At 32.9% G+C, this 27,552-nt stretch overlaps 6 protein-coding genes across 6 annotated transcripts; 3 read left to right on the top strand and 3 right to left on the bottom strand.

Moving 5' to 3' along the window:
• The first annotated feature begins 2,233 nt into the window (after positions 1–2,233).
• Positions 2,234–3,777, top strand: LOC123887249. The gene is made up of 2 exons (XM_045936529.1): positions 2,234–2,691; positions 3,047–3,777. The coding sequence occupies exons 1-2, from the start codon at positions 2,322–2,324 to the stop codon at positions 3,199–3,201; spliced, it is 525 nt and encodes a 174-aa protein (XP_045792485.1). The 5' UTR covers positions 2,234–2,321; the 3' UTR covers positions 3,202–3,777.
• A 470-nt stretch (positions 3,778–4,247) lies between these two features.
• On the bottom strand, positions 4,248–5,150 carry LOC123886838 (zinc finger protein 3-like). Its single transcript, XM_045936117.1, has one exon. It carries the CDS (start codon positions 5,148–5,150, stop codon positions 4,248–4,250), a length of 903 nt encoding a protein of 300 aa, XP_045792073.1.
• Positions 5,151–8,532: 3,382 nt separating this feature from the next.
• On the top strand, positions 8,533–11,957 carry LOC123887248 (protein cornichon homolog 4-like). The gene is made up of 4 exons (XM_045936528.1): positions 8,533–8,837; positions 9,541–9,722; positions 11,425–11,547; positions 11,631–11,957. The coding sequence occupies exons 1-4, from the start codon at positions 8,766–8,768 to the stop codon at positions 11,665–11,667; spliced, it is 414 nt and encodes a 137-aa protein (XP_045792484.1). The 5' UTR covers positions 8,533–8,765; the 3' UTR covers positions 11,668–11,957.
• A 1,437-nt stretch (positions 11,958–13,394) lies between these two features.
• LOC123887247 (ATP-dependent Clp protease proteolytic subunit-related protein 2, chloroplastic) lies at positions 13,395–17,338 on the top strand. Its single transcript, XM_045936527.1, has 9 exons — positions 13,395–13,546; positions 13,652–13,695; positions 13,770–13,842; positions 14,650–14,770; positions 14,941–15,078; positions 15,200–15,316; positions 15,990–16,058; positions 16,161–16,256; positions 16,970–17,338. The coding sequence occupies exons 1-9, from the start codon at positions 13,398–13,400 to the stop codon at positions 17,111–17,113; spliced, it is 951 nt and encodes a 316-aa protein (XP_045792483.1). The 5' UTR covers positions 13,395–13,397; the 3' UTR covers positions 17,114–17,338.
• Positions 17,339–20,348: 3,010 nt separating this feature from the next.
• On the bottom strand, positions 20,349–25,001 carry LOC123887246 (AT-hook motif nuclear-localized protein 1-like). Its single transcript, XM_045936526.1, has 5 exons — positions 23,784–25,001; positions 22,164–22,231; positions 21,794–21,925; positions 21,263–21,424; positions 20,349–20,844 (listed from the first exon to the last, which is right to left on the bottom strand). Exons 1-5 carry the CDS (start codon positions 24,178–24,180, stop codon positions 20,608–20,610), a joined length of 996 nt encoding a protein of 331 aa, XP_045792482.1. The 5' UTR covers positions 24,181–25,001; the 3' UTR covers positions 20,349–20,607.
• A 2,130-nt stretch (positions 25,002–27,131) lies between these two features.
• LOC123887245 lies at positions 27,132–27,470 on the bottom strand. Its single transcript, XM_045936525.1, has one exon. The coding sequence runs from the start codon at positions 27,468–27,470 to the stop codon at positions 27,132–27,134; it is 339 nt and encodes a 112-aa protein (XP_045792481.1).
• Between the last annotated feature and the right edge of the window lie 82 nt (positions 27,471–27,552).

Genomic DNA, 27,552 nt, shown 5'->3' with positions numbered 1-27,552 from the left:
GTTAGTTATGCTAGTAAGCTAGTTGTTCCAAAGTTGGTTACTTATTCATCTTAGTTGGTTGATTGATCATTGAATGTATAATACTATAATGTCCAAAATTTCATTTGTAACTCGGTTGAATCAATTAATAAAGAGAAAAGCACCTTGTAGGCTACTTGACCAAGTGTGTCATTTGATCCATGATCCGGATTTCATCAGACTTAGTTTGACCTTCTAATGTTCAAAAAAGCTAAGTGCGTAGATATTCTGTGTTGACGGTGGTAGTCGTTTGTCGTACTAACGAGTTTATTGATATGTTTGGTGATTCTGGGTGCTCAGTACCATTGACCGACCATCCCTCGATCTGGCTGTCGATTGGGGTTAAGTTGATTTGGGTTTTCAACAAGACTTGTTTCGTCAGAGGTTGATAGAGAGCTACTTCGCCTATTTCAATATTTGTATCATTCATTGATTTTGGTCTGTTTAGCTTGGAAAAACCATCATCGCTTGCTGCAAGGAGTAGCGAGTACGTGGACCGTTTCGTGTTGACGGCCGGTTCATTCGCCTCAACTTTCTAGGACTTCTACTTAGTCTTTTAGGATTAACTAGAAGTTGGTATAATTTCTTGTCATACGCACTGGGTTAAGTCTATGTCTCCCCGGTTTTTGTATATATCTCTTTAATTTTCTTTTTTTAATAATAATATGAACTCTAGACGGAGGACGGGGAAGATAGGAGTGTCAACTCATAGTTTTAAAAACCGGACCAGCCGGTCGGACTGGTCCGGCCGGGAACCGGCAGTGTACACGGTTCAGTCCAGATGCAGGACCGGTTTTGCATTTGGCCCGCTGGAAACCGGAGTGAACCGGACGGGTCTCTGGTTGAACCGCAAACCGGAGAAACCCAGACTGAACCGGACCGGACGGTTTAAGCTTCAATAATTAATTCAAAAAATTCAAAATGTGGCCAGCAGGTGTTGAACACAAGACCTTTTGATAAAACAAAGGAAAACTTATGTTATTGTGATTATGTTACATCTAATTAATATATAATTACTATTATTTAGGGAACATAAAAAATCACCATCATAGTGATGAGATTTATGTTAACATTTTTTTTTAAGAGAGTTAACATTTTTCTTTTACAATACCTATTAATGAAAAAAGACATTGTTAATTTTTTTCATACTTATTATATATTTCATATTGAAACATAGTTAATTTATAACAAAATATATATATTAGAAAGTATGATGCAATATATATGTTAGTCAAAATATAAATAATGATGAAATGAGAAGGTTTTTAGCGTATGAATTTTTATATTTGATCAATATTTTAGTATAATTATATTATTTTTTAAATAAAGTCTGGGTCAACAGTCGAGGAGTCCGACCAGTGACCCACCGATCTAACTAACCAGTAACCCAATGACCCAGAGTTTCGACCGAGTCAATCACCGGTCCGGGTTTTAAAACTATGAGGTGCGGTGTCTATCCCTAGTTTGATATCTAGATGATGTTAATTTAAAAAAAAAAAAAAATCCTTTTCATTTGTTAATAAGTGATTATATTTGGCTATTTGCTACCATGGTTCCTTTAAATTTTGTCCTACTAGTCCTAGCCTTTGCTTTGAAGCCATTAAGCAGGAAACAATACTACTAAAAAAAAAATTGATTTCTATTGCCATAAATAAGCAACCAGCGATTCTATTATTATTCTCAATATTCAATCCTTCTAATAAGAATCAGGATCTATTTTTTTTAGTATACAGACGCAATTACAAAGTTATCATAAATTCATAGGGAGTCGAGGTTCGAACCTTGGTCATAACATTCAGCCTAACAATTTCAACGTTTTTGCGGATTGAGTTAGGATATGTGATCTATTCTTAAAAACCCAACAACAGTCTCGTGATAAAACACATGTTTTTCGCTTCAATTGAAATAAAATGAGTCGCCACAGGGGAGGAAAAGTTGTGGCTACTTGTCCTTGGATTACTAGTTTTATTTGTTCATGCTGATACTAGAATATAATTGTCTGGTAAAAAATCCACTACTTAAAGTAACTTAACAAAATGACACTATAGTGTAAGTGTATGTATCCTCTCTAAAGTAACGTTAAAACTCCACCACTTTCCAGGACAATTTCTCATACAAAAGCTAAAAATCCCTTAACTTTCTCAGAAGCTTCCTAACCATAACCAACCAAACTTCAATTATTTGTTCTGTTATAACTTTTGCTTCTTATAAGTTCCAAAAACATTACACAAAATCCTTAACCAGTGCTAAACCAAACAACACAAGGAAAACTAACAAAAGCAAAAATTCTTATCCTTATAAGCATGACTTCTCCGCCACAGGGTCATCGGAGAAAATTCTCCGGTAAGACCCCGTTGAATTCTTGCCGCAAACTCCACAACTCAATGCCGGAGAAACACTCTGGCATTGTTGATCGCCGATTTGTCTCGACTCCTCTGATGCCGAACATACAAACTAATGTTGACTATGTTCTTCGGCCACCGAAACTGCTACTGAAGGTGACAATTGAGAATAGTTTGGGCGCAATTCAGGTGTTGATGTTGCCGGAGGATACAGTTGAAGATTTGATAAAGACAGCGTTGGTGTTTTATGAGAAGGAAAAGAGGAGGCCAATTTTGAAGAACAATGATTGGAAGTTTTACGACCTTCACTACTCAAAATTCACTTTCCAAAGTAATGAACTCTCTTAACCTTAATTTCTATGTTTTGAGCTGAAATGCCATGTTTTTCATTATGAATGGTTTATTTGTTATGACAAGTGTGAGATTAGTTAAGTACAAATTGCTTTAAAAAGTGAAAGTTGAGATCCATAAACTTAATGCGTTAAGGTTTTTGATAAAGATGTGGTGTCAAACTCACTTGTATAGTTGATCTGAATCCAATGTGGATGATGCCCGGGTTGTCCCCTCATGACCCAAAAGTGGTATATATCAGATAGTTGCTATGAGTCCACTGTAGATGATCCCCGGCTGCACCCTCATCACCCAACATTAATTTGTTCTCATTTTCACACTTTTCATTGGTGCAGGTTTGAAGCGGGACGAGAAGTTAGCAGAATTGGAGTCAAGGAATTTCTTTCTCTGCTTAAAGCCTGCGCCACTTGTTTCTTCGTGCACTCAGAAAGAGAATATGGCAATGGATTCTGCATTTCCTTGGATGATTTTAGTCCCTTTTCTGTTATAAATTAAGACATAGCCATATCACTTCTGTTGTAGAGAATTTTATGGAATTATATGAAAATTTATTTTGATTGGAATAAACCTATTTTCTTGTAATACAAGTTAGAACAACATTAAAGACTTGAGAATTATCATAAGACTTTGACGCCCGTGCAAGAGTGTGAGCAACAAGGTTTGTCTGTGTCTTCTAATAAAACTAATCGGACAGACAGTTTTGATTAATTAATATTCAAAGTCTCCTGGACTACTGTTTGTGCCTCCACTGCTGCTATCACAATCTGCGGAAAAACCTCAGCTTCTGTTGTTGCATCCTGTTGTCATGCCTCTGCTTCTGCTGCACCAGTCTATTGTCAAGTCTTTGTTTCTGCTGTTGTGCGCGGCTGTAGTGGTAGTGCCTCCAATATTGCTGTCATGATCTGCTTAAAATTAATCACTTATTACTAATTAACATTCTGCACAAAATTTCACCTGTCTATTTGTCTAGACTATAGGTAAGGAAACCTTTTGTATCGATGACGATGAGTATTGTTACTCTTCTAGTTTTCAAATAAATATAAAATTTATGATTTTTGTAGTAGTACTTGCAACGGTTATAAGAGAGTTTGGATCTCCAAAACTCTGCAGCAAATCTTTTTATTTGAGATAATATCAGATACTGAATTGCATTTTCTTGAACCTTAAATCGTCACGTTGCAAGAAGAAAAAAATTCATCACATTGCAAGTAACTAACATCTTCTGCTAAACATAATTTATGTTAGGTTGTAAAAAAAATGCTGCACCACTGCACTATAGGAGATTGGGAGGATCAGAATATGTCATTTGTTCATTATGTTGGTTAAAATAATTTCAGATATCAAATCTACCACATGGAAAATCAAAACACAAATCAATCAATGCCCCTATATATAAAATTATAATTATAATAAAAATTACAAAAAAGGTATAACTATAATAACCTAATAAATCAGAGAGTTTAAACCAAAAACAAAACATAAATTAGAGAGTAAACTTATAGATTAGAAAAAGGACATTGATAAGCATGGAAAACTTCAAAGCTTAAGTGACAAATCAAGCCCAGTAGATATAGAATCGGAGGCTTCTTTCTTATTCGTATCACGATGATCACTACCATCGGCAACCACAGTTGACTTGTCGACGTCTGAATTTGACTTCGTATCAACATTTCTAGAAGACTCTCCAACATCTAATTTCATCATATTATTAGGTGTACTTTTTTCATTATTTGCATTAAGACTCTCAATCTTCAATCTATCAAGTGAAGAAAAGTTTCTCATCATCTCTTGCATTGGTGTCCACTTAGGAGTTGAACCGAACCTATAAGGAGGTGGCGTCCACGAATAATTTGGCTTTTGAATCATGGAGTCTGTCCTAATTCCAAGTGCTTTATTATAAGATCCAATTCCATAATTAGATGAAGAAAGACTTGGATAACTTGTGTAGTAAGGAAAAGGATAGTGAGGGGTACCAAAACCATTTTGAATCTCTTGGTGATGCTTTGCAAATGCGCGTTCACGCTTATGAGCATTTTGGTGCCCTCCTAAAGCTTGCGAAGAAGAAAACTGTCTCTTGCAAAAGTTGCAAGAGAAATCACTTCTCGAATCAGAAGATTTTTCTTTTGTGTTCTCTTCATTGTTGGGCTTGGGCTTATTATTAGCCCAAGGTAATGAAGATGAACTCTCCCCCAAGTCCTTCGAGGGGGTAAAAAAATCATGTTCCCGCACATTCGACCTAGGAATCGAATCATCATTAGAGAGCTTGACGAATTCAAGAAGCAAGTCGGTATTGCTTTTCAAAGGTTGATGTTGTTCAGATATTAAAACTTCCTTACCCTTCATTGTCACCTCATCGTTGTTGACATTGTTCTCGTCTTCACAAACTTTGTTGGAAATACTTTCGGAAGTGGCCGAAGATTGATTAGAGGCTCCTGCCATGATATACAAAAAGGAGAAGAAATTATTTAGACCTGTTTTTTATGGATCTATATATATGTGGGTTTGATGAAAAGAGGGGGCTTGAGGAAGGGTTATTTATTTAAGATTTGAATTAAAATGCTATTATTATTTAAGGAAATATATCTCTTGATTTGTGCTGTTATTATTTACTATATATAAATGTAATAATGGATTGAAACGATAGGAACAAACCTTTGTACCGATTAGTGCATGATATTTGCCTAAACAAACATGCATAATAATGATTATAACACTGTCTAATTATTACGATTAATTACTCATTATATACAGTGCAATATTCCATAGTAGATGAGTGGAGTTTTTTTAGTACATCACACCTTTTATGTAGTTCAAATATGAATGATGTCAATTACGGAGGACCAAAATTGGTAACATGGAAATTACTTGTTACTGAAGTTAATAAAGTTACTTAATAATATTTCTTTTTTTATTGCAAAGTTATGGTTCAAGAACTTCGACTTTTAAGGTGAAATTGATATGGAAGTAATTTATTTTTTTAATGAAACAAAGGAAGTAATTTCGGGATATTATTATCTTGGCTTCGTCAATAATCCATATTTTCTCAAACGTTATCGCGGTTGACACTTGACATGATTATTATATCAAATATGTTCAAATTTTCAATTAAGCAAGTCTTTATTTTAATTGCACGGATATTCAAATAACTTCACTCGTAGTTTAAAAATCACTCGTATAGTTTCTTTTTAAAAAAAATTCACTCGTATAGTTTCTTTTTAAAAAAAATAAAAAATCTTCAAAAAATAATAATATTTACAACAAAATAAACCAAATGTTAGTTGGTTCAGTGGTGATTGGCGCTGAACTTGGTATGGAGGATCATGGTTCGATCCCCCGAAACTACATTTGGGAGGGGACTGGAACCACTTGATGTCAGAACTCGCCCCGAACTCTGGACTACTAAGGTCCCCTTTCTCTAGAAACCATAGGGTGAAAACAAACAAAAAAAAACTCAGATTTGCCACTTCTTCAAATAGTTGCAACACACCCTAATGTACCACTTATCCGCCATATGAAACTAAAATTAAAAGGTCATATCTTTAAAAAGGTTAATCTTGAAATTGCAAATAATTGCTCTGATGGAACCTTCTCTTTTATAGACGATTCTCATTGTTCCTTCTTTATTTATTTCCTCTGCATAGAATTTAAACTTAGCTTGTTTTTTTCACCAATTTATCAAATATAATTTTAAATATTTTGCATTTTGTTTCTCAAAACAATAGTTTAATAACATGAAAATAAAGTAATAAAGTAGTCTAGTGGCTAGACTCATACATTTAAATATTGAGAAATGTTAAATTCGGGGTTCGAACCCCGGTCACTCCAATAATGTCTCTGATAGCTACCATTTGAGCTATATTTATGGGACTTTCATAAATTTAATTCCTGTATTAATTTTCACGTATGTTTTTTTTTACACAATTTTTCTTGACTTATGAATTCGTTATTTAAATTTCTTCCAAAAAAAATTGTTGTTTAATTAAACAACACATCAACAATAAACTCTAAAATTCAATGATGTGGTTCTTTTTTAAACTTTCAAAAATAAACTCTAAAACTCAATGATGTGGTTTTTCTTAACTTTCAAAAATTAAAGAACTATATTTTTAATTATAAATGAAAAACTGAAATCACAATAGTTAAAAAATAGCATGCTTTGATTCATATAAAATTATTCACATAGTTTTAGTCTCATCTATTAAATCAATGTGTATTTTTTAATGATTATTTTACAATATGGTTAGAATATTATAAAAAAGTTCATCGAAAAAAAACACTCAATTTAATTTTTCAATCAAGATTTTCGTTAATTTTATCTTTATGTTTTAGAATTTAAAAATTCATATTTAATTCTTCTCATTTTAAAAAATAATATTCAAAAATATAAAAGTTTAACGATAATTAAACAATTTTAAATTTTTTTAAAAGTAATGGAGACTAAAACCGCATGCATAAAAAATTTGTAGGGGACCAAATTTTTTTATAGGGATCAAACACAAAATTTGATAATTGTATTGGGACCAAAAATAAAATTTAAAAGACATTAACATTAATGTCCACGTGAGCTTAACTTAGTTATTAAGGATCTCACATATTGTCGGAGCCGGAGTTCTTGAAACATGGTTTGCTTAACCGTTGACTATGGGGCAATAATTAACATCACCCATTATTTAATGGTAGGAGGAATGTATTTTTTTTATTTTATGGTTTTCACCATCGTATCCAGCTTACTAGATCATTTAATCTGATTGATGAGTCTGTTCTGTTATCAAGTTGTTCCATCTCCCTTAAGATTGCAATCGCGGATGATCGATCTGTGTTCTTCCTATCAAGTCCAACGCTAATTACCATTAAACTAACTAACGATTGTGGTAGGATGAATGTATTTGATGGTGAACTAGTATCATTTTAAGGATGTTTCATGTTGTATGCATTTATTTTATTTGTTTGGTCAAGTAGTCTAGTGGCTAGAAAATCTACCTTAAATATGAATAACTGGAGTGTCCCGAACCCGAGCTCCTGCACATATTATGCGATGTTCATGCCGATTGAGCTAAACACACTTGAACTTATGTATGCATTTATTTAAATTTTTTTTGAAAAATAGGGAAAATTAAATAATTTTGTCAAAAAAAGAAGAAGGGAGAATTAAATAATTTGTACAAAAAAAATGATAACATAAAGTAGGGGTGTACATAAATTGGGAAACCCGGTCAAACCACCCAATCCAACCCAAAAAAGTGGGTTGGATCGGGCAATTGGGTGGATATGGATTTCAAAAGTGAAAAACTCATAAAAAAATCGGGTTCTGGGTAAAACCGGACCAAACCCAAAAAAAACTCACTAACCCACTAATGTTATGTTTTTTTGAAATATTTTTTGTAAAAATACTAAAGGTTTTGTCATTTAATCGTTAAATATTTTTATAGTGAAAATAAGTTATACTACTTTTTAAGAAAATAAAAAGATTGAATAATTCATCGCACTATTTTTAAAAAAATAAAAAGATTGAATAATTTTTATAAATAAATATGATAATTTGTTGCACTATTTTTAATAGTGAAATAAAGTTACGATATTTACCAAGAAAATACAATCAGTGAGTTATTTAACTTATTTTTATGGAAAAAATGATGAGTTTTCATTTAAATATTTAATATTAAAAAAATAGAAAAATAATTTAGGTAACCCACGATCCAACCCAGTCCAACCCGAAAATTAGTGGATTTATCCAACTCGACTCAATGTTATAACCGGTGGTTATTTTACTTGATCTAATCCAAAATACCCATGTGATTCAGGTTTTCGTCAAATCCAACCAAAACCGTCACACGTACACCCCTAATAAAGTACACAAAACTAAAGGGGTTTTGGCAAATGATTCTTAGCTTCACCTAGTAGTAAGTACACCGATCCTCATAGGTTGTTTCTTCTTCTTCTTCTTCTTCTGTTCTCTGTTCTGCGCACGACCCCTTCCTAGCTGCTATCGTACGCAATTCTGATCGCGTCATCATACGAATGCACTCATTGCACTAACTAAGATAGAAGGAGAATATGGCTGATCTATTTGCGTGGCTCTTCTCCTTCTTCGCCCTTATTGCCTTAATTGTACTCGTCATTTACCAGGTTCAAAATCCATGCTTTTTTCTTATTCTTTTTCTACTCTTAAAAGTCAACTTATATAAAGCTTTGTTTTTTACCACAACCATTCAATTGGGTTATTGGGTTTATATGTTACTAATATGCTAATTCAGTAATTTCGTACATGCAATAAAGTTTCACCTTAATTCAATTCATATTTTGAACAGAACATGCTTAGGAATTGAATTGAGTTGAGCTAATGGTTTAGGAGAATCTTATACTTTTGTTAGAGTTTATAGTAGATATAGGGTGCGTTTGTTTTAGATTAAATCTACTTTTTTCTTTAAAAAAAATCTATTTTTATCATTTTAGTAGTGTTTGTTATGATTTTTTAGAAAATTATTTTGTAAAAAAAATAAATCATTTTTAACCCTAAAAAGCTAATCCTAATGGTTTCTCTAGAATCTATCTGTTTTAAAATTAAGGAACTAAGTGAGAAGTTTCACATTTTTGCCATTATGCATGTTTAATCTAATTTTTTAAAAGGGTAAGAATTATACTACCGGAAGACATTTTCCGGTGGATGGGGGGATTCTGAGCAATTACCATTTCTTATGGTTATATGTTCTCATGTCTTGATGAGCAATTCTTGGAGTTTCCTTTATGTTGTTGTTATTCACAATACTGGCATAATGTGTTTTTGTGTTTTGGCTCTTAATATGCTGACCTAGTTTTACATTTCTTACAGTTAATGTGCCTGGCAGACCTTGAATTTGATTATATAAATCCTTATGATTCTACATCTCGAATAAACAAAGTCGTTTTGCCTGAGTATATTACATTAGGTGTCCTTTGCTGCTTCTACCTTGTCACAGGACACTGGATAATGTCACTGTTCTGCGCTCCTTACGTCTACTATAATGTGAGATTGTAAGTTTTCTATCAAATCTAGATATAAGCCCTCCAAGTTTATTATCAATAAAGGATCTAATAGAAAATAGTCACTGTCTGCAATAATTGGTAGTTTGAGCTAGAAATTTGGATATTTGCATTATTTGGCATTGTAGAAATGTACTATTGTGATTTCCTGGTGAAGTTTAACTCATTGATTGTATATAAGATAAACCATTTTGATAGCTATAATGCATTTGTTGGTTTATGCTTCATGGAGTTGCTAAGCATTTTTTTGCTACCAATGATTACTAAATGTTTTGTTTCTAAGAAAATTCTACCCGGGGGAAGCATTCATCTGTGGACAGTAGTTTGGTATAGAATGAGGATTTGAGTATTTGGTCTTTGCTTTATTGTTCATTTTAAGTAGAGTGTAGGAGTGTTGAGACAATCAGACCAAACTGTTTCTCCCGATTTTCAATAATTTGGCAGGTCTTTTTCCATTCCGTTGTTTGGTTTAGCTTGGTTTGGTTTTGTTAAGAGTTCCACATTGGACGAGATACGGCCTGAACATAAGTTTATAAGTGGGAAAAATCTTCATCTTACAAGTCAGTTTTCTAAGGATGAGTTAGACCCAACCCTGATTCTAATATGGTATTAGAGTCTTTATCAAATCCATTGGTCGGGCTGCTATCAGGTATCGGGCTACTCAGGTCACACTCCAAGTGTCTAGTCTTGGACGTGAGGGGTGTGTTAAGAGTCTCACATAAGTTTATCAGTGTTTGTCTAGTATGAGAAAGCCACAAATTGGTTTATTTTTTGACGAAACCTCAGAGTCTTCACTTGATCTTCTATCACTCATTTACCTGTATTACTGAGTTTATGTGAAGATCAAATCATAAAATTGATTTAATTTTTGTAAGAATTAAAAGTATTCAACAAATCAGGAGGGCAGTTCAGTTCTGTTTTATACGGTCGTATGACATTGTTTAATTTATAAAACTAGAGGATTAATTAAGGTTCATTAGTGCAGTTTGAACCTCAACCATTAACATCCTTAGTATTGCAAACCAGCAAAAGCCGTGAGAATAATATTATCCACAGATGGTTGCATGACACAAAATGAAAAACCAACGCAATAACTGTAATTGTGGTCTTGGTTACACTGCAAGTCTAAAATCCAACGCAATAGCTGATGCAATGCAGCTGCAATTGATCATGGATGCCAGAAAACCTTGAACTTGCAATTGCAACATGCATTGCTATTTAAAATCATGTTTGTGTAATTGCTAAGCAGGCTACAGTTTTAGATGTATTTGTTGGTTCTTAAATCTCATCCATGGTTCCTTGAGGGAAATGTTTGATGTCTGAGTTAGTAACTTTAAGCCAAAAATGACCTATTATTGTTGCTACAACTTTAAAGCATTCGAGACCAAAGAAGCACATTCAACTCAAAAGTATAGTGATATTTGTGTGCGATATATTAACATCATTCATTTCACAGACCCTTGATACTGCTATTTGTAGTTACGTTTTTGTTTTGAACTGAACTTGTATACTAATACAGATGGCAATACAGTGATAGTTAGATAAAAGATTTATAACACAATGTATCACAAGTGTGTTGTGTTCTGTTATTTTAAATTTGTAGTATCGCCATTTTCGTGTCATATTATGTGTCCTATGTTGTATCTGTAATGTTTGGTCCTAACAATTACTTTTTTTTTATTACTTTAATCAGGTATAGGCAAGGAAAGCATTTGGTTGATGTTACAGAGATATTCAACATGCTAGCTTCGGAAAAGAAGCAACGGCTGTTCAAACTCTTCTATCTAATATTTATCCTATTCCTCTCCTTGTTTTGGTATGTGACTTGAAAGAAGGCTTCATATTCATCAAAATGATGCGTCATTAACTTACGATTCTTTCATTTGCGTTTTCCTGCAGGTTGATCTACACATCGTTGGACGATGATTATGATTAGTTGGTGTTGATTGCTTGTTTTGTGGAATGCTTTCTAGAAGTGAGCTGCCAGACATGTGCAAATGAGAGTAGCTAATTATTTCCCATATTTAACGGTCTATTATGGACTAACTTGTACTCTAGGTCTGCAGTCGCCGGTGTTTCGGTTTGTTGGACAATAAAACATCCGTGTCTGTACATTGTTATTCTTAAATCTGTTTTATTGTGCGATTTTTGTTTCTGTTTTTGCCGTACTTATCATTGTACCAAAAATAAATGATGAAGGTGAAATGCTATTTAAAATTTGTTGAAGAATGTAGCATGATACTACAACGGTTCTGTTGAAAATGCTTATTTAAGGATGAAGATTGAAGAATGACATCTTGAACTCTTAAATATTCATCCTCTAGACTCCTTGGTTGTGGTTACTGGTTAATATGATCATAACTCGGAAGGGTCTTAAACTCCATATGCTCCTCTTACTTAAATAAGCTCTACCAATCATGGATTGATCATATAAGCTAGTTGATAATTTTACCAAACATTATAAATTCAATCCCCTAGTTTATTTGTATAAGTTAAAAACTAGCTTATAAGTTATTCGCTATAAGTTAGCTTATCAACTATCAGCTATTTTGTACCAAACAGAGCCTCAAAGAGTTTAAATTTTTTACCACTTAAATCAATTCATTGTTAGTTGAACATTAATGTCTCTATCATATCTTAATTTCGCAATCTTTTTTTTTTTAACCTTGTGATTCTTAGGGGAATGAAGCCCCCGATAATCCAGAGTGAACTCGAGTTCTCCTGAATGATTCATCTTAGGGAGAACTCATTAACCATTTGAACTTAAGGTGTGTTTGGTAAGTCCAATAAGCTAGCTTATAGCTTATTGGACTAGCTTATAAGCTTGTTTTAAAAAAATAAATGTGTTTGGTAAAAAGTTTTTCTCATTACCTTATAGTTTTTTTTTTTGAGATGGTATTTCAAATAGCGTTTGAGCTTATAGCTTATAGTTTTTACCGTTTTTTCCATTTGCAACCTTTAATTTAATTTATTTATTTTTTTATAAAATAAAAAACTACCCTAGAAAAACTAACCACTATGCATGTCTTTTTATATTTATCAATTATTTTAAAAGTTAATTTTACCAAACACTTTAATTTCTACCAAATAGTTTTTCAGCTATCAGCTATAAGCTAGCTTATAGCTTAATTTTTCCAAACAGAGCCTTAATGTCTTGGATACCTGATCTTTATCTTTTTTTTTTTTTTTTTGAAGAAACTAAATTATAATCGAACTTGAGACCTTAAGGAAGATCACACTCTCAGGTCCCAAGTCAATACCGCCATAACTATCAAACAAACAACTCGTGGAATACACTCTTCTTTCATATGTATTAACCCTCGATTTTTCAGGAGAATGAAGATCGGCAATCCAAAATTTGGCCGAGTAAATAAAATGTAACTAACCAACATAGTGTGACACAAGTGGTAGATACTTAGCCCCGTAACCATTTGGTTTGGGTTCGATTCCTAGTCGGTGCATATGGAGAAGCATTTGTTGGAAGAGGTCAACCCCTTATATAGATCTCAATTACCTCGAGAGAATTAGTCTCTGCAGTTACGCGCGGAGGATATTTTTGGTTTACCAAAAAATAATGTAACTAAGAAATAGTTTTTCCAATTGTCAAAAAAAATTATTTTTTTTCCACTAAAAAAACTCAGTTTTTCCTTAAATAAACATGTCAAAATGACACTTTACTCCTTGCTGAAGTTTCGAAATATACAAAACTCCATCCCCTATCCTCTTCTTCCATTTCCACCCATCGTCGTTCATCTCAACATGGCGGTCGCACCCTACACGACCGTTTCAACACCTCGTGTTCATTCTCCTCCTAGGTCAGCCACAATCTTCTTCTTCTTCAAAATTCACTTCCCACATATTATTATTCATTTCAATTTCAACTAATTTTCACCGTGTTTTTTCCTCTTTTTTCATTGCAGTGTTTTCACTAAACTCTACTCCGGATTGAAACTCCAATCTCAACGTGTGCACACTTCTTTCTTCTTATTCAATTTCATCTCTTTTTCTTGTTTTTCACTCACCCATTTTCAATTGCAGATCCTTTTGCAGCGTCTTCGATTTCATCTAACGCTCAGTTTTTCGGTAAAGTTCACAAGGCTCTCAATTCCCGGTAATTTTTTTAATCTTATTTTTCTAATTGGTTGCGGAAATTATAATCTTTTGGATTTGGGTTTCTACTTTTATAATCTCAATTTTGTTTCAGCAAGTAATTGATTATGTAACTGGAGCTATACACTTGCAACTGACATCTTTTCATGAAATTAATAAAGAAAATTTGTTATTTTTATGATATATGTATGAAATTTCCACAGCCTTTAGCACTGACTAATCTCCGTTGGGAAACCTGTAGGGAAAACTGAATGGTTTTACTCCAATGCATTGTTTTTATTTGATGAAATGAAATTCAATGCATTTTTGTCCTAGATGCTTGAAGCAATCTTTATTAGTGTTATTATTATTATTTTCAGATTAGCGGGCAATTCTAAACCGCAATCAGGTTCATGGCGGATATACCATGATATTGTATATTATAAGTAGTTTTTTTTATAAGGAAAGTGATATTTGTCGCGAGAAATGGGATAACAAAGGTATAAGTGATAACGTGGCAAAATATTAATGCGTGTTTTCCGGCCAGGAGAGATTTTAATTGGTTACCTAGAAATCGTGAGTGATGGTTTAGCAGTCCTCTTTTTTAATGACAAATGTGATATTTGTGAAGAGCATTATTTTTTATTTTTTGTTTAATTTTAATAATCTTTGACCAACAACAAAAGTATGGATAAAAACATGGTTTATGGCACTTGGGAACAATCTATATGTCAGACTTCATAGGGGACTAGAAGAGTTTTTAGTGAAAGTTATATATCATCGCATACACAGACTGATGCAAGAAGTGTCAACTTTTTTATGTTTTCAGGTATGGTAATAAAAAATCAGTAAGGGCACAATTTTTCATGATGCCCATGGGCACTCCTAGAGTCGCCTATAGAACACCTGGTGAAAGAACTTATCAATGGGTTGATTTATGGAATGCCCTTGTAAGTTGTTACATCTTGATATATATTATTAATTGTACACTTATCTAAAAGATATTGATTTACTTTGTGATGTAGTCGTGGATCACAAGTGAACCTCGTGTTCTTTTTCATTTTTGTCTTTTTATGAAGTTATTAATTTCTAAAAAGAACTAGTGCATTATTTGATGCAGTACCGAGAACGTATTGTCTTCATTGGACAAAACATAAATGAAGAATTTAGTAATCAAATATTGGCAACTATGCTGTATCTCGACACTGTAGATAACAAGGAGAAGCTCTATTTGTTCATTAATGGTCTTGGCGGGGATGTAAGTAATGATTCTAGTGTTATTGTGTTAGGTGATCAATAATTAAATCCTTCCCGTTTCTTGCTTCATGTTCCGTTTGATTATTAGGTATTTAACTCGCTCAAACTTTCAATATTTGCAGCTTACGCCATGCATGGCTCTCTATGATACCATGCAGAGCTTGCAGTCTCCTATAGCCACTCATTGTCTTGGCCAAGCTTATAATCTTGCAGCATTTCTTCTTGCAGCTGGAGATAAGGTGTTGTATTATCTCACTGTTTGTTAATACTTAATACAACTTGTAGAATTTAAACTTGTCATAGTACAGGTTTGTATGGTTAGAGATTTGCATTTATTAATACAATTAAAGATTAACTATGAGTCTATGATAAGGGGTTGGTTAGAGATTTACATTCTCAATATAATTAAGGATGACCTAGGTTGAATGGACTTTATACTTACATGCAAAAGAGATGTTTTTGTATTATATATTACCCCCGCCACTACGATTAAGGGTCATTCTTGACATTTGTTTACATTTAAAATGACTGCATCATATCATATATTCTGTCGCCAAAGGTGAGTACCTGACATGTATTATATTTATAGCACGACCTTAACTGTCATGAATGATCATATTATCAGCAGTATCAGATGTGGATTGTATGGTAAAATGAAAAGGTTGGCAGGTCCTGTAGTTTGAAATTGTGGAAAGGCAAACTAAATGAGAAGAAAGAACAATTAATAAAACACTTCATTATGTTTTCAATCATTACTTCCAACACAATCTTACTCCCAATCTTCCACTTTCTGCTATATTCTGCTTTGTTGTCACATTCATGTCTAATTGAGTCTATTGTCATCTCTAGGGTTCTGAAAATAGTTCTGATGATCTATTAATTTATTTATTTTTATGTTATGTTGTATTAAAGGGCTATCGTAGTGCAATGCCTCTTGCAAGAGTTGCTATCCAAACTCCAGGAGGAGTTGCTCGTGGTCGGGTATGTACGTCTTTTGTCTGAGATTGATGTCATCAATAATACCTTGTTTATGTAAGAATGGATTGCTTTTAATTTTGATGCTAACATCATGAAAACTTTCAGGCTGATGACATGCAAAATGAAGCAAATGAACTTCTTAGAATCAGAGATTACCTTTACCGTGAGTTGGCTAGCAAAACAGGCCATCCTGTTGAGAAGGTCAGTTCACTTTAAAATGAAATAATGGAGATAAATTAGTATTTGTAACTTTTGTTATGGTTTGTATATCATAACTGTATAATTGTTTGATCAATGAACCTACTCACTGCAAGACCATAAAAAAACGTTTTTGAAAAATCATTAGATTTTCTTTGCACAAATTCAACTGACACTGTTTCAACAAGGATATATGTTCACTCAACCTTTCATTATCTAAGCCTCTTTCAGTTTTTCTATTCCAAATATGTTTTATGATTATGCCATTTTGTGTATCTTAGTTCCTTCTTTCCTGGTTGTTTATTGGCTTAACTACACATTTGGTCCCTTACGTTTATTTTAGGTTTCAATTTGGTCCCTTACGTTTAAAAAGTATCAATTTGGTCCCTTACGTTTATTTTAAGTTTCAAGTTAGTCCTTTCCGTTAGTTTTGTCACTAACACCGTTGGAACAGTACACGTGTCAGCGTGTCCAAGTGCCACGTGTCAGTCCACGTATGCAAATTGATTGCCACATGTGACAAAATTGACGGAAAGGACCAACTTGAAACCTAAAATAAACGTAAGGGACCAAATTGATACTTTTTAAACGTAAGGGACCAAATTGAAACCTAAAATAAACGTAAGGGACCAAATGTATAGTTAAGCCTTGTTTATTTTAAAATTTGATAATGAGTTTTGTTGGCGGGAAAACTTATTTTTATTGCCTCTCTTCAGATTGTCGAAGACTTGAAAAGGGTATTACACCTCGATGCACAAGAGGCCCTTGACTATGGGATCATTGACAAAATTGTCAGGCCACAGCGCATAAAAGCTGATGCACCTCGCAAGGAAAATGGCTATGGCTCAGGAATTGGTTAAGATTATAATCCATTTATATTACCGAATAATATTTGCAGGACCAGAATGCTTCGCGCTTTATTCCCTTAGTTAACTTTTGGAATATGTATAATGATTGGGTAGTTATACCCTGTTGGTCATATCTTGATGCTCGTTACTTGAATTCGAATTCTTACTGAAAGCAGTGACCTAAAGTAGCTGTAAATTGTTGTGAAACTTTACTATATCCTCTATTTTCTCTTGCAATTTTATCACATCTCAGTACATAAAAAACAAACATTACATCTCCCTTGAATTACATTTGTGGGGGATTCCATATTAAAAGATCCATTTCATTGAGTCTCGATATTACATATGTAAAAACGATTTTATGTTGAGCAATTCTTATGTGGTTTTATTTAAATGTGTATCATATATATCAAGAAACAGAAAAATGCATAAAAATAGGACATTTTATCAATCAAGTTTTGGTTGACCATATATAGAGAAGTGAGTGGTTATTATTTGTAGTTGTTACTTAGGATTCTGGCGTGCCTTGTCAAACTTCTCTATTAACAATGATCATTTTACAATTTTACTACAACAATACCAAAACCAAAAACAAAATAAATTCAAAGTGACTTGAAATATTAAAACAAGGTTCAAATCACCTTAATATTATTCTAAATATAAGACAATGATAGGATCATAGATAATAATAGGCTTAAAAATGTCACTAGTCCATGCAGTTACATCACTTTTTGATTTAAGTCCCTGCAATTTTATCGAGATGCAACCTGAGATTGAAAACTAAATTGAACCCCAACTTGAACTCAAATTGAAAGACTTTACTGCAATTAACATTGGTAAAGTTTCGTTCTTGGTCGCAAATTTTGTTCTTGCATGCAACTGAGATTGTGAAAGCGAGATTGGTGGTGACAACCAGAGAGAGATATCAGACGATGAAGCTGAAACAATCTAGTTTTATGAACAAATGGTTAGAAAATTATGGGTTATGGGTGGTGATAGTGACCAAGAAGAAGTATACATGGTGGTGGTGATGTAGTTCTAGGAGAAGTATACGTCGCTCGCTGGTAAAGTGAAGACTGCACAAGTTTATAATATTTATCAATAAAATAGTAATAAAACAAATAAAAAATTATTGTTTTATTTGAGTAAATTAAATTTGTAAATATTACTTTTCTTGTGCCATGTGGTATGCAATAATCGGGCCACGTGGCAATCTGTTAGTTTTGTCCTTTTTTGCAGGGATCAAAACCACTTGGGATTGGTATAGTGTTGTTGGCTTGGGTCCTTGAACTATGCTCCTAGGTTTGGTCTAGTGGTGAGAGGCTTGGGTAGTACGTTATAGGTCTTGGGTTCGATTCTCAGCTCATTGTAAACAAAAAAAAAATAATTGGAGATGTTCTAAGCCACTAGGTTTGGTCTAGTGGTGAGGGGTTTGTGTAGTACGCTATAGGTCATGGATTCGATTACCAGCTCGTTGTAAACCAAAAAAAAAATGGAGAGGATCTTGACTCGTGGGACTTCATCTTAAAGTACCTACAAGAAATATATGGCCCTCGACGACAAAACACCCCTAGATTCTCTATGAAGAGCTAATCCAAAATAGATTCTATTGCAAAGAACTTTCTAAAAGTGCATTGTACTGTGTACACAATCTATGAAGCACGGACTCCGACACGGACACCGCGACACGACACAGACACGGACACTGCGACACTGCTAATGTAAAAAATATAAGACACTGACACCGCTACATATTTATGAAACCATATAATTGAGAATCAAAATATATACATGTAAATTTAATTTGAGCAAGTTATTTTTTAAAAAAAGTTTTAAAAAAAGATATGATAGTGTTTTACCTTTATTTATCCATCCACAATCAAAAAAACTAAAAATATCGTAATCTAAATGTAATGTCTTCAATCTCTCATTAATCAATATTGTTGTTTCTACACATCTTTAATCTTGTAGATATGTCTGATGTGTGCATAAGGAGAGTATACGCAAAGAAAAAATAATTATTTTTGGGACACTTGTCCGACACATGTCATATGAGTGTGTGTCGGACACCGATCAAAGGAGTGTCAAACTAAAGAAAAAATTAAATTTTTTCCGACACCGATATGAGCTATCCGACACGTGTTGGACACCGCGACACGCCTAAACAAAGAGGTGTCGGTGCTTCCTAGTACACAATACATAGGAGAAATACATACTTACATGCGTTTGTTATGTTAAAATATAAGGGATTTACATAAAATATGTAATACCGTTACCTTCTAAATTTGTAGGACAACAATTACTTCTTTCTTATTATTTTTTCTATTGAAAAGAGGGTCTAAGCCTGGAAAGAAAAAATTACACTAGAATCAACGCCGGGTAGTGATCCCCATACAATCAACATCTAACAAATGCGTAAGCTGATTAAAAGGAACATAAAAAATTACAATATTAATTTAACGAGCAAAACATATTAGCAATTCAAAAATCAAAATAAAACTAACAATCGTTACCATCATAACATAATACTATAATACTCGATCTTATTCACCGAAAAAAAAAAAGAACACTTAAATGATTAATTAAATCCAAAAAAAAACTGCACCTAAACTTTTGAGGGAAGAATTGGATTTGAATTTGCATCTTCACAAATTTTCTTCTTCTTCCTGATTTACAAGTTCTCAATTATTATGTAAATATCAAAAATCTCAAAAAAGGCCCGATTGTTATGGAAAAAGCTTTGACAAAAAAAAAAAATCTTTGTACCAAGAAAAAATTGACTAGGCGCGTTTATCATCATAATCTTTGGCAGCAAGTATTATATTTTGCCTTTCCAATTTTTTTAAATAATTAATAAATATAGTGAACTATATCTTTTAATTAATAAAGTTAATTATTGCTATTTTTGAAGTAAATTAAGTGTGTGTGAGTGCACATGTTGGCGGAACCCATTATCAAATACAAAAATTTTATACTAAAATATTTTATCATGTGCACTTAGGAGACGTGTTAACTTGACACTTTGTCATAATGACAAAAATTCCTAATTTTAAAACACAATTATTATCAGTTATGACAATTGATTAATTTTTCAGACTTTTTCATGTAAGTTTGGTCAACAATCATGTGGTTCAGGTAGTGGTGCACTAATTCCACTAGTAACTCACTAATCCAATGTCTTGATCATGTCGATCCTCTATCCGATTTTTAAAATTAAAACACTTATTATTACAACAAAGGAAGAGGGTTTTCATGAATAACTATCACATCAAAATAAATTATTCAAGACAGGATATCATATCATTAAAAACCATATCTAATCAGCTAACTAAAACTCTACAATGACAGGAACCTGTTAAAACACTGGAAACAAGCCGGTTCCGATACATAGTTCAATAACCTTAACACGACAAACTAAAGAAATCAAGCTAACAACAAGAAATCCCATTACAACGTTGTCAGCGGCTAAATATATAAATGCATATATATAAGAGATCCTTATGAAACTAGCCTACAGGAAGTGACACATTAATGTCAGCAGCAGGCTTATCCTTTGCATCCGGTGCTTGCACAGCAGACCAATTATCTCCGCGAAAGGAAGATACTGATGATAGAATAGGTATTGGATCAAGAGTCGGGATTGGAACAACAGCAGCAGAAGTCACAGTTGATATCATATCATGTTTCTGATTTCTTTGCTTCTGCTCATGTTGGTTTCCTGCCATAAAACTACCGACCACTACCTGATAAATACATGTTTGAAATTAGAATCATCAAAACAGGTTTGTTGTTGTTTTCATTGGTAGGAAATATTATTATAAATGCGTAACAGAATCAAATAAACTTGATATTAATCACTAGCTAATGGGGTTGTCATTGCAAGGCCTGTTTGGTTTTTTGTTTCTCAAGGTATTTTTTGTTTGCTATTGCAGAGACTAATCTTATAAAATATTTGAGCGCATTTAAGGGTTGCCTTTCTCAAGTGGTGAATTTTAATTTTAATATGTATGAGCCGTAGATTGAACCATGATCGCCTGCTTAAGAGACTCAACAACCACTTAAAGTTAAACCAGACCAGTTTGAGTAAATTTGTTCGATTTGAAATAATGTTTTTTTCCTACTTTTAATTACAGAACTATCCCTTACGGATGGAATACATACCTGCACTGGACTTGCAGCCACCAACAGACCAGCTACTCCTCCACCAACAACACGTCCATCAGGACTTGCTAAAGAAACACTCATGCCACCTGATCTGCTTCGCGTTCCACCACTTTCATTTGGCGTGAAAGAACCAGATAAAGACAGAATTTCAAATAATCCCTGTAGAAACAGCAGCAAGGATGATGAGATTTCCACTCGAGTTGGGTAGCAGTTGTTTCAGAAGGCTAAAGAAGCAGTAATACATCAAACATGAATGCAGAATGGCAAGTATGGACAGTGGTTGAAGATCAAATGCTCATAATTTGACTTTGCTAAATCGACTTTAAAATACATAATAATGGAATATGAGACGTTTGATCTACATTCAATGACTTAGATATGTAACTGTGTATGTGCAAAGAACCCAATTCAAAGATATGCTAAAAATGGCAGGAGAGACCGCACTTGAACTGTGTAGATTATTAAATGCATTGTGGAACAATATGCTATAAGAGGAAATGATATTATAAATTTAAACAAAGGATTCACCTCATATGTCAATGTGCCCCCAGAAGAATCGGGCTGACGAAGTGTGACACTTTTTATTACACCATTTGCTGAAAGAATGCATAGAGCTCGAGGCCCTTGCTGAGAAAATGATATTACCTTCATAGTAACATCCTAAGATAACCAGAAGAGAAATTGTCGTCAACCACCGGTTAGACTATTTTCCAGTTATCACGGTAAAAAAAGAAAGCATTCACATTTCTATGATGGAGAGACAGAGAGCATTTAGTAACAATTATAACACTATTTTGGTATTTACCTTAACATGAATATTAGAAATGTTATTTGCAATTTTGCATCGCTTAAAACAGGATTACAGCATATGCAATAGATTATAGTTTCTGACACTTACCTCTCCGGCATTAACAGTGATGATGTGGGGTGTGAAATTAGAACCAACTGAGTAAGGGGTCCATTCACCTAAAAAAGATAAAAGTTTCCAATAATTAATAATCAAATTGAAAATGTTACAGTTTCAGAGTTACAATTATAAGGCATCTCTAATTTGGGCCAAATTAAGAATTTAAATATTTTAAATTGTGCCCAAGATGTATGTAATCACTATATTTGATTCCTAATGAAAAATAGGTGATGAATGGGTAAAAGAGATAGGCGCAATAAAGGAAGGAGAAGTTGAACAGTCATGAGAATATGGCTTAACGTATCGGCGGCGTAACGACGCCGTATCGCATTTTTTTAAAAATTAAAAATAAATTTGATACTCTAAGGATGCGCATCATGATTCACAGCCACTTTTTATGTGTCCATGCTTTAGAGGCCCTATGAGAGAATAATATTCTAAGATAAGAGAATGATCTTTACTGTCCCTCTCAAGATTCTCTATATCAGTCTAGTTGGAGTATTAGTATATGACAGAATAGAATGCTGAGGGCAGCAATCTGAGAGGACAGTATCTTACATCAGTAGTCAAAGGAAACCATTCAAAGCCGAAAGATATATCAGACATGAACAAAATTTTCATAGAAATTCAAAGCCGAAGTTCGTGCACATATGTTAAAGCTCAAATTTCGGAAATACGCTTCACCCCTTACCAAAATACTTGAAGCTTATCCGAATTAAAAATTTAACAGAAAGGCAATATCAGATTGAATAATAGGACTAGTTTGTACAAAATCTACCTAAACTGATTATGCATATACACAATAAACAAGTTTGCAAGTATCTGTATCATAGAAATCCTTATCAGCAAGTAAGCTGTATTGGAAGTAAGTAATAGGACCACTTAACTGCTTCAACTAATTTACTGCTTCCGATCTTATATATAAGAGAAACTTGTCAACAAAAATTTATGTATCTGGTCTAAATTTTTGGACCAGATACATTAACTTTTATTGACCAAATTTTTTCTTATACATAGGACTAGAGAAAATAAGTAGTTAAAAGAGTTGACCACGAAAGACTAAAAAGAAGAACACATGTCAACTTGGACTTTGGACCTCTTAACCCAATACACACAATCTGCAATGATATTTAAGTCCATTCATATTGTTTGGATTGGTTATGAGTTTGACAAAATCTTGGCGTGCCGCCGTAATTTTAACAAAAACTACAATTACCGATTTACGGTATCATTAAATTCACCATCATTCCAAACATGCACACAATACCTATAATTAGAAAGATTTGGGTTCCAAGTTCTAACTTCCAACTATCAAGTTGAACTTTGAACTGCCAAATAACAGATTCCACCTTGTTACACAGACCCACAAGCTTAAGTCACTTTTCATGACAACCCCACAATATCAAGAGCAGAGACAACACAGAGGTCCTACATGTGAATTCACTTCCCCATAACCCATAACCATAAGTCAAACACAGATTGCAAATTTTCAACAAGAGACCCAAACACAACACAATCCTAAACAGTTGTAACATTTCACACTCAATTTTATAAATTGAAAAGAAAAAAAAAAAAAAGATAAATAATCTTAAAGTTAGTTAGTAATAGTACCTATATTTTCCAACTCAAATTTAGCTTTGCTCACTGAACTAACTGGCCGCACTTTTGCACGTTTCTCCGCCGTGAAATCGATCACCGGCGGCAATGGAGCAGACGAAGATATCGGCTTTGGAGACAGCGCCGTCGTCACCGAACCGTCTTGTGGATACTTTCTCGGCCGTCCTCTCTTCTTTTTCTCTGGCACCGGTGTAACTGCCGGCGACGCCGTTGACACCGCCGTGTGCGGCGGAGGTTGCGGCGGAACACCTCCTTGAACCACCGCAGTAATCTGAACTACCGATCCGGTCGTCGGAGTTTGGATGTCGTTTCTCGGAGCTACATGGTACTCCGACGGAGCATCCGATCCAACCACCGTAACGCCACCACTAACACCGCCACTAGCCTCCATGTTTTCAAACACTTATTAATTAACTAATATCTCATTATTTTGAATATTTTCTTCAAGTTCAATCACTCTAAACTTCACTGCAATACTGGTAAATAATTTTTTTTTTTTCAAACGAAAAAAAAATACAGATGAAAATTTTAAGCTAAAAAAAACTAATTAAATGCTTGAGAAACTGAGCATAAAACAAGAACTATAGAGTTTTCAAATTTGCACCATTTGCATAAATTTCATCGTTAATAAAAAAAATAGCAGTGTTAAATGAGACAGAAGAGGAAATAAAATCTACAATTTTTAAAGAGGAAAAATAATATTCTGATTTTAAGAAAAATATATTTTGTAGAAAGAAAGAGTGAAATATGAATTTTTGGAGTTTCCAAAGGAAATGAAAAATGTCTAAATTTATAAAATGAATCCTTGTTTTGTAGTACAGGTAATTGGGTTCCTAACTTTTCCTAAGATTACTCAAATTGAGATTAAAAAAATAATAAGGAAAAGGAGATATAATATTGAATAGGGTGTTAAAAAATTATTTCTATTAAATAATATTAAATGAATGAATAATATTTAACTGAAATAATTAATTGTATATGGTTGGAATCTGGTGGGGAAATTATATAAAATTGTTTTAAAGTTGTTGGGAGGGCTTTCTTTTTCCTTCCCCATTTTAAAATATATATTGTGTGAATATGGGGAAATTAAAAAAAGAGGATAAAAAATCACCACACATGTTACCATTAAAATTATAAGATTAGACAAATGAAAAAGTAAAATAGGTTGCTAGAAATAAAGAAATTATTCTGGAAAGGAAAAAGAAGCTTGGTAGGTAGTCTTCAAGCCCAAGCCATATATATATGGCAATATCATAATAGCATTGAGGGGTATGGTTGAAATAGTTGTATTTTTTGTGTCATTTGTTTCGATTTTATTTGAATAAACTTTTACATTTAAAAAAAAAATAAAGAAATCCTCTGATAGTTCATCTTTTATGTTTATTGCCTTTTTTAACGTACTTTATTATTATCCTTTTATTACTTGTAATAATTTTATTGGATGTGTCTATGCATTAATTGTTAGGTGAGTATTCACCTAAGAATTTTTCTTTTATTTGTCTCGGTATATACCTTTTATTTTTATAAGTGTTTTTTTTTTGTCTTAATTTGGTTTTATATTTCAAAGTGTCAACAACTTTAATTCATTTTAGTAAAAAAAAACAAACAACTTTAATTCATACAATTGCATATTGTTAGGATAGAATTTCAGAAATATTAATTTTTCTGATATTTGTCCCAAATTATAAACAAAAGACTAACTTTTATCAATATTTTTAAGATTTCATTTTATGTATTCTCATGAAATTAAATGTAAATTTAATTTTATTTACTTTCTTTTCTTTTTCTAATATCAATAACCAATAGAAATTTGTTTTTGCATATTTTCATAAAACTTATTTCAAGAAATGCCAATTAAGATTAAAATTCCCAAATCAAGATTTAAAAAATGGAACAAGCCATCAATGTAATCTTTAAAATATTATTTTTTTTCTTTCATTTTTTTTGTTGATAAACGAAATGACAAAACCATTGAAAAATCACACACACTAAGTGGAAGGACCATGATTCGAACCCCGATCATAACATCCGACACTAGCAATTTTGACATTTCTGGCAGTTGAGTTAGAATTTGTGGACATTTTTTTTTAATCTCTAAAATATATAAATTTAATACATACTCCTTTAAGTATATAAAATTTGTCAATTCCTCAACAAAAAAAAATTGTCAATTAATAGTCCTTCTTAGTGTGAATTTCAATAATATTTATCAATTTATCTATATCACCATAAAAAAAAATAGTTCCTACTATTAAAATGTTAGAGAATAGTATTGACATTTTTTTTGTGTATTAAAATTTCACCTAAAAAATAAATAAGTGAAGTATCTCAGATTTAAATCTTGACTACTGTACATGTGATATTTTTACTTACTGAATTAAGCTCAAGCTTACACAATACGACAGATTTTCAAATACTTACTTATTGAAGAGGGGAGTGATGTATGGTTTACTCAAAGAAATGGTATGAGATAAGAACAAACTTAATTTAGTGCTTTTAGTTTCAAAATTAACAATAAAATATAGGGTGACGAATCTTGATATGCACACTTACTTTCCGCAACTACAGCTTCTTTTATATGAATGAATTGCCTTGTTTGCTTTCTTGTTTTCATTGGCTACATTATTTTACATATATTTCTTCTACTAGTTATTTAGTATTTGTATATAATACCCCTATATAATAATTGTATTCCTTTATTTCAGATTGATAAATGACCTAACACATAAAAGCGATATATGAATAATTAATAGTATCTTTTCTTTTGATAGACACATGAAAAAAAAATTACCTTCCCAATATACACTCAAAGTTATGAATAAGTATGAAAATAATTCGGTTAGAATGAGAATTCATCTTATATGTCTTACAAGTTTCTCAACAAAAATTAGTCACCCTTAAAAACTTCGTGCTTATATCATCATATTAACAACAACAAAAAACTTAGAATTTTTATATCAAATTGCAAGTATCACTGCTTATAAGTGGTATTCGTATAGTCATTCATCTAGTGGCAATCGATCAAAAGAAATGAATAGAAGCATAAAATTGTGATTATCTAATATCTCCCTCAAGCTCATGATGCATCAATTAGAAGTTACCATTGAATTCTCTACATCACCCCAAGTGATTAATGTAGCAATATCCCCTTTAACAAGGCAACAAAAGATACTTACAGGCTACAGCTCAATTTCACATCAACTCATCTAGTACACTAACCGATATGAAAGTGCAATAATCCACTAATTTAAACATATATGTAGTCTTAATAAATATTTAATACTGCACAAAATACATTTATGCACTTCACAACAACTTTGCAGCAAGTCATTTAGTCCAACACTATGCTCTCTTTCTGAAAAACCTAGGAGCTGATTTTTTCCGAGGCACTTGTGAGGCACGTTTGCTCGGTTTTTCATCTGGTTTATCTTTCATTGACTCAAGATCATTATCTTGAACATGTTCATTCTTCTTACTCATGTTAGCATCGACAGTTTCAACAACATTATCTTTCGGAAGAAGCTGCTCAGTATTGATTGACTCATCAATTTCACATTCATTGCCTTCTTTCGACTTTTGTGTCTTGTTTGACAACTTTGCAGCTGCCTTCGGTTTCACAGCTTCAACTTGCGCCTCCTCTTTTGACTCGAGATCAGTCGATGCTTCAGATATCTCTTGCATTTGTTTCTGAGAAGATCTAGTTTTTCGTTTCACAGTTTCAATTTGTGCTTCCTCTTTTGGCTCAGGAGTAGTAGGTACTTCA

Source organism: Trifolium pratense, linkage group LG5, assembly GCF_020283565.1.
Source record: "Trifolium pratense cultivar HEN17-A07 linkage group LG5, ARS_RC_1.1, whole genome shotgun sequence".
NCBI lineage: Eukaryota > Viridiplantae > Streptophyta > Magnoliopsida > Fabales > Fabaceae > Trifolium > Trifolium pratense.
This window is presented reverse-complemented; position numbering and strand designations above follow the sequence as displayed.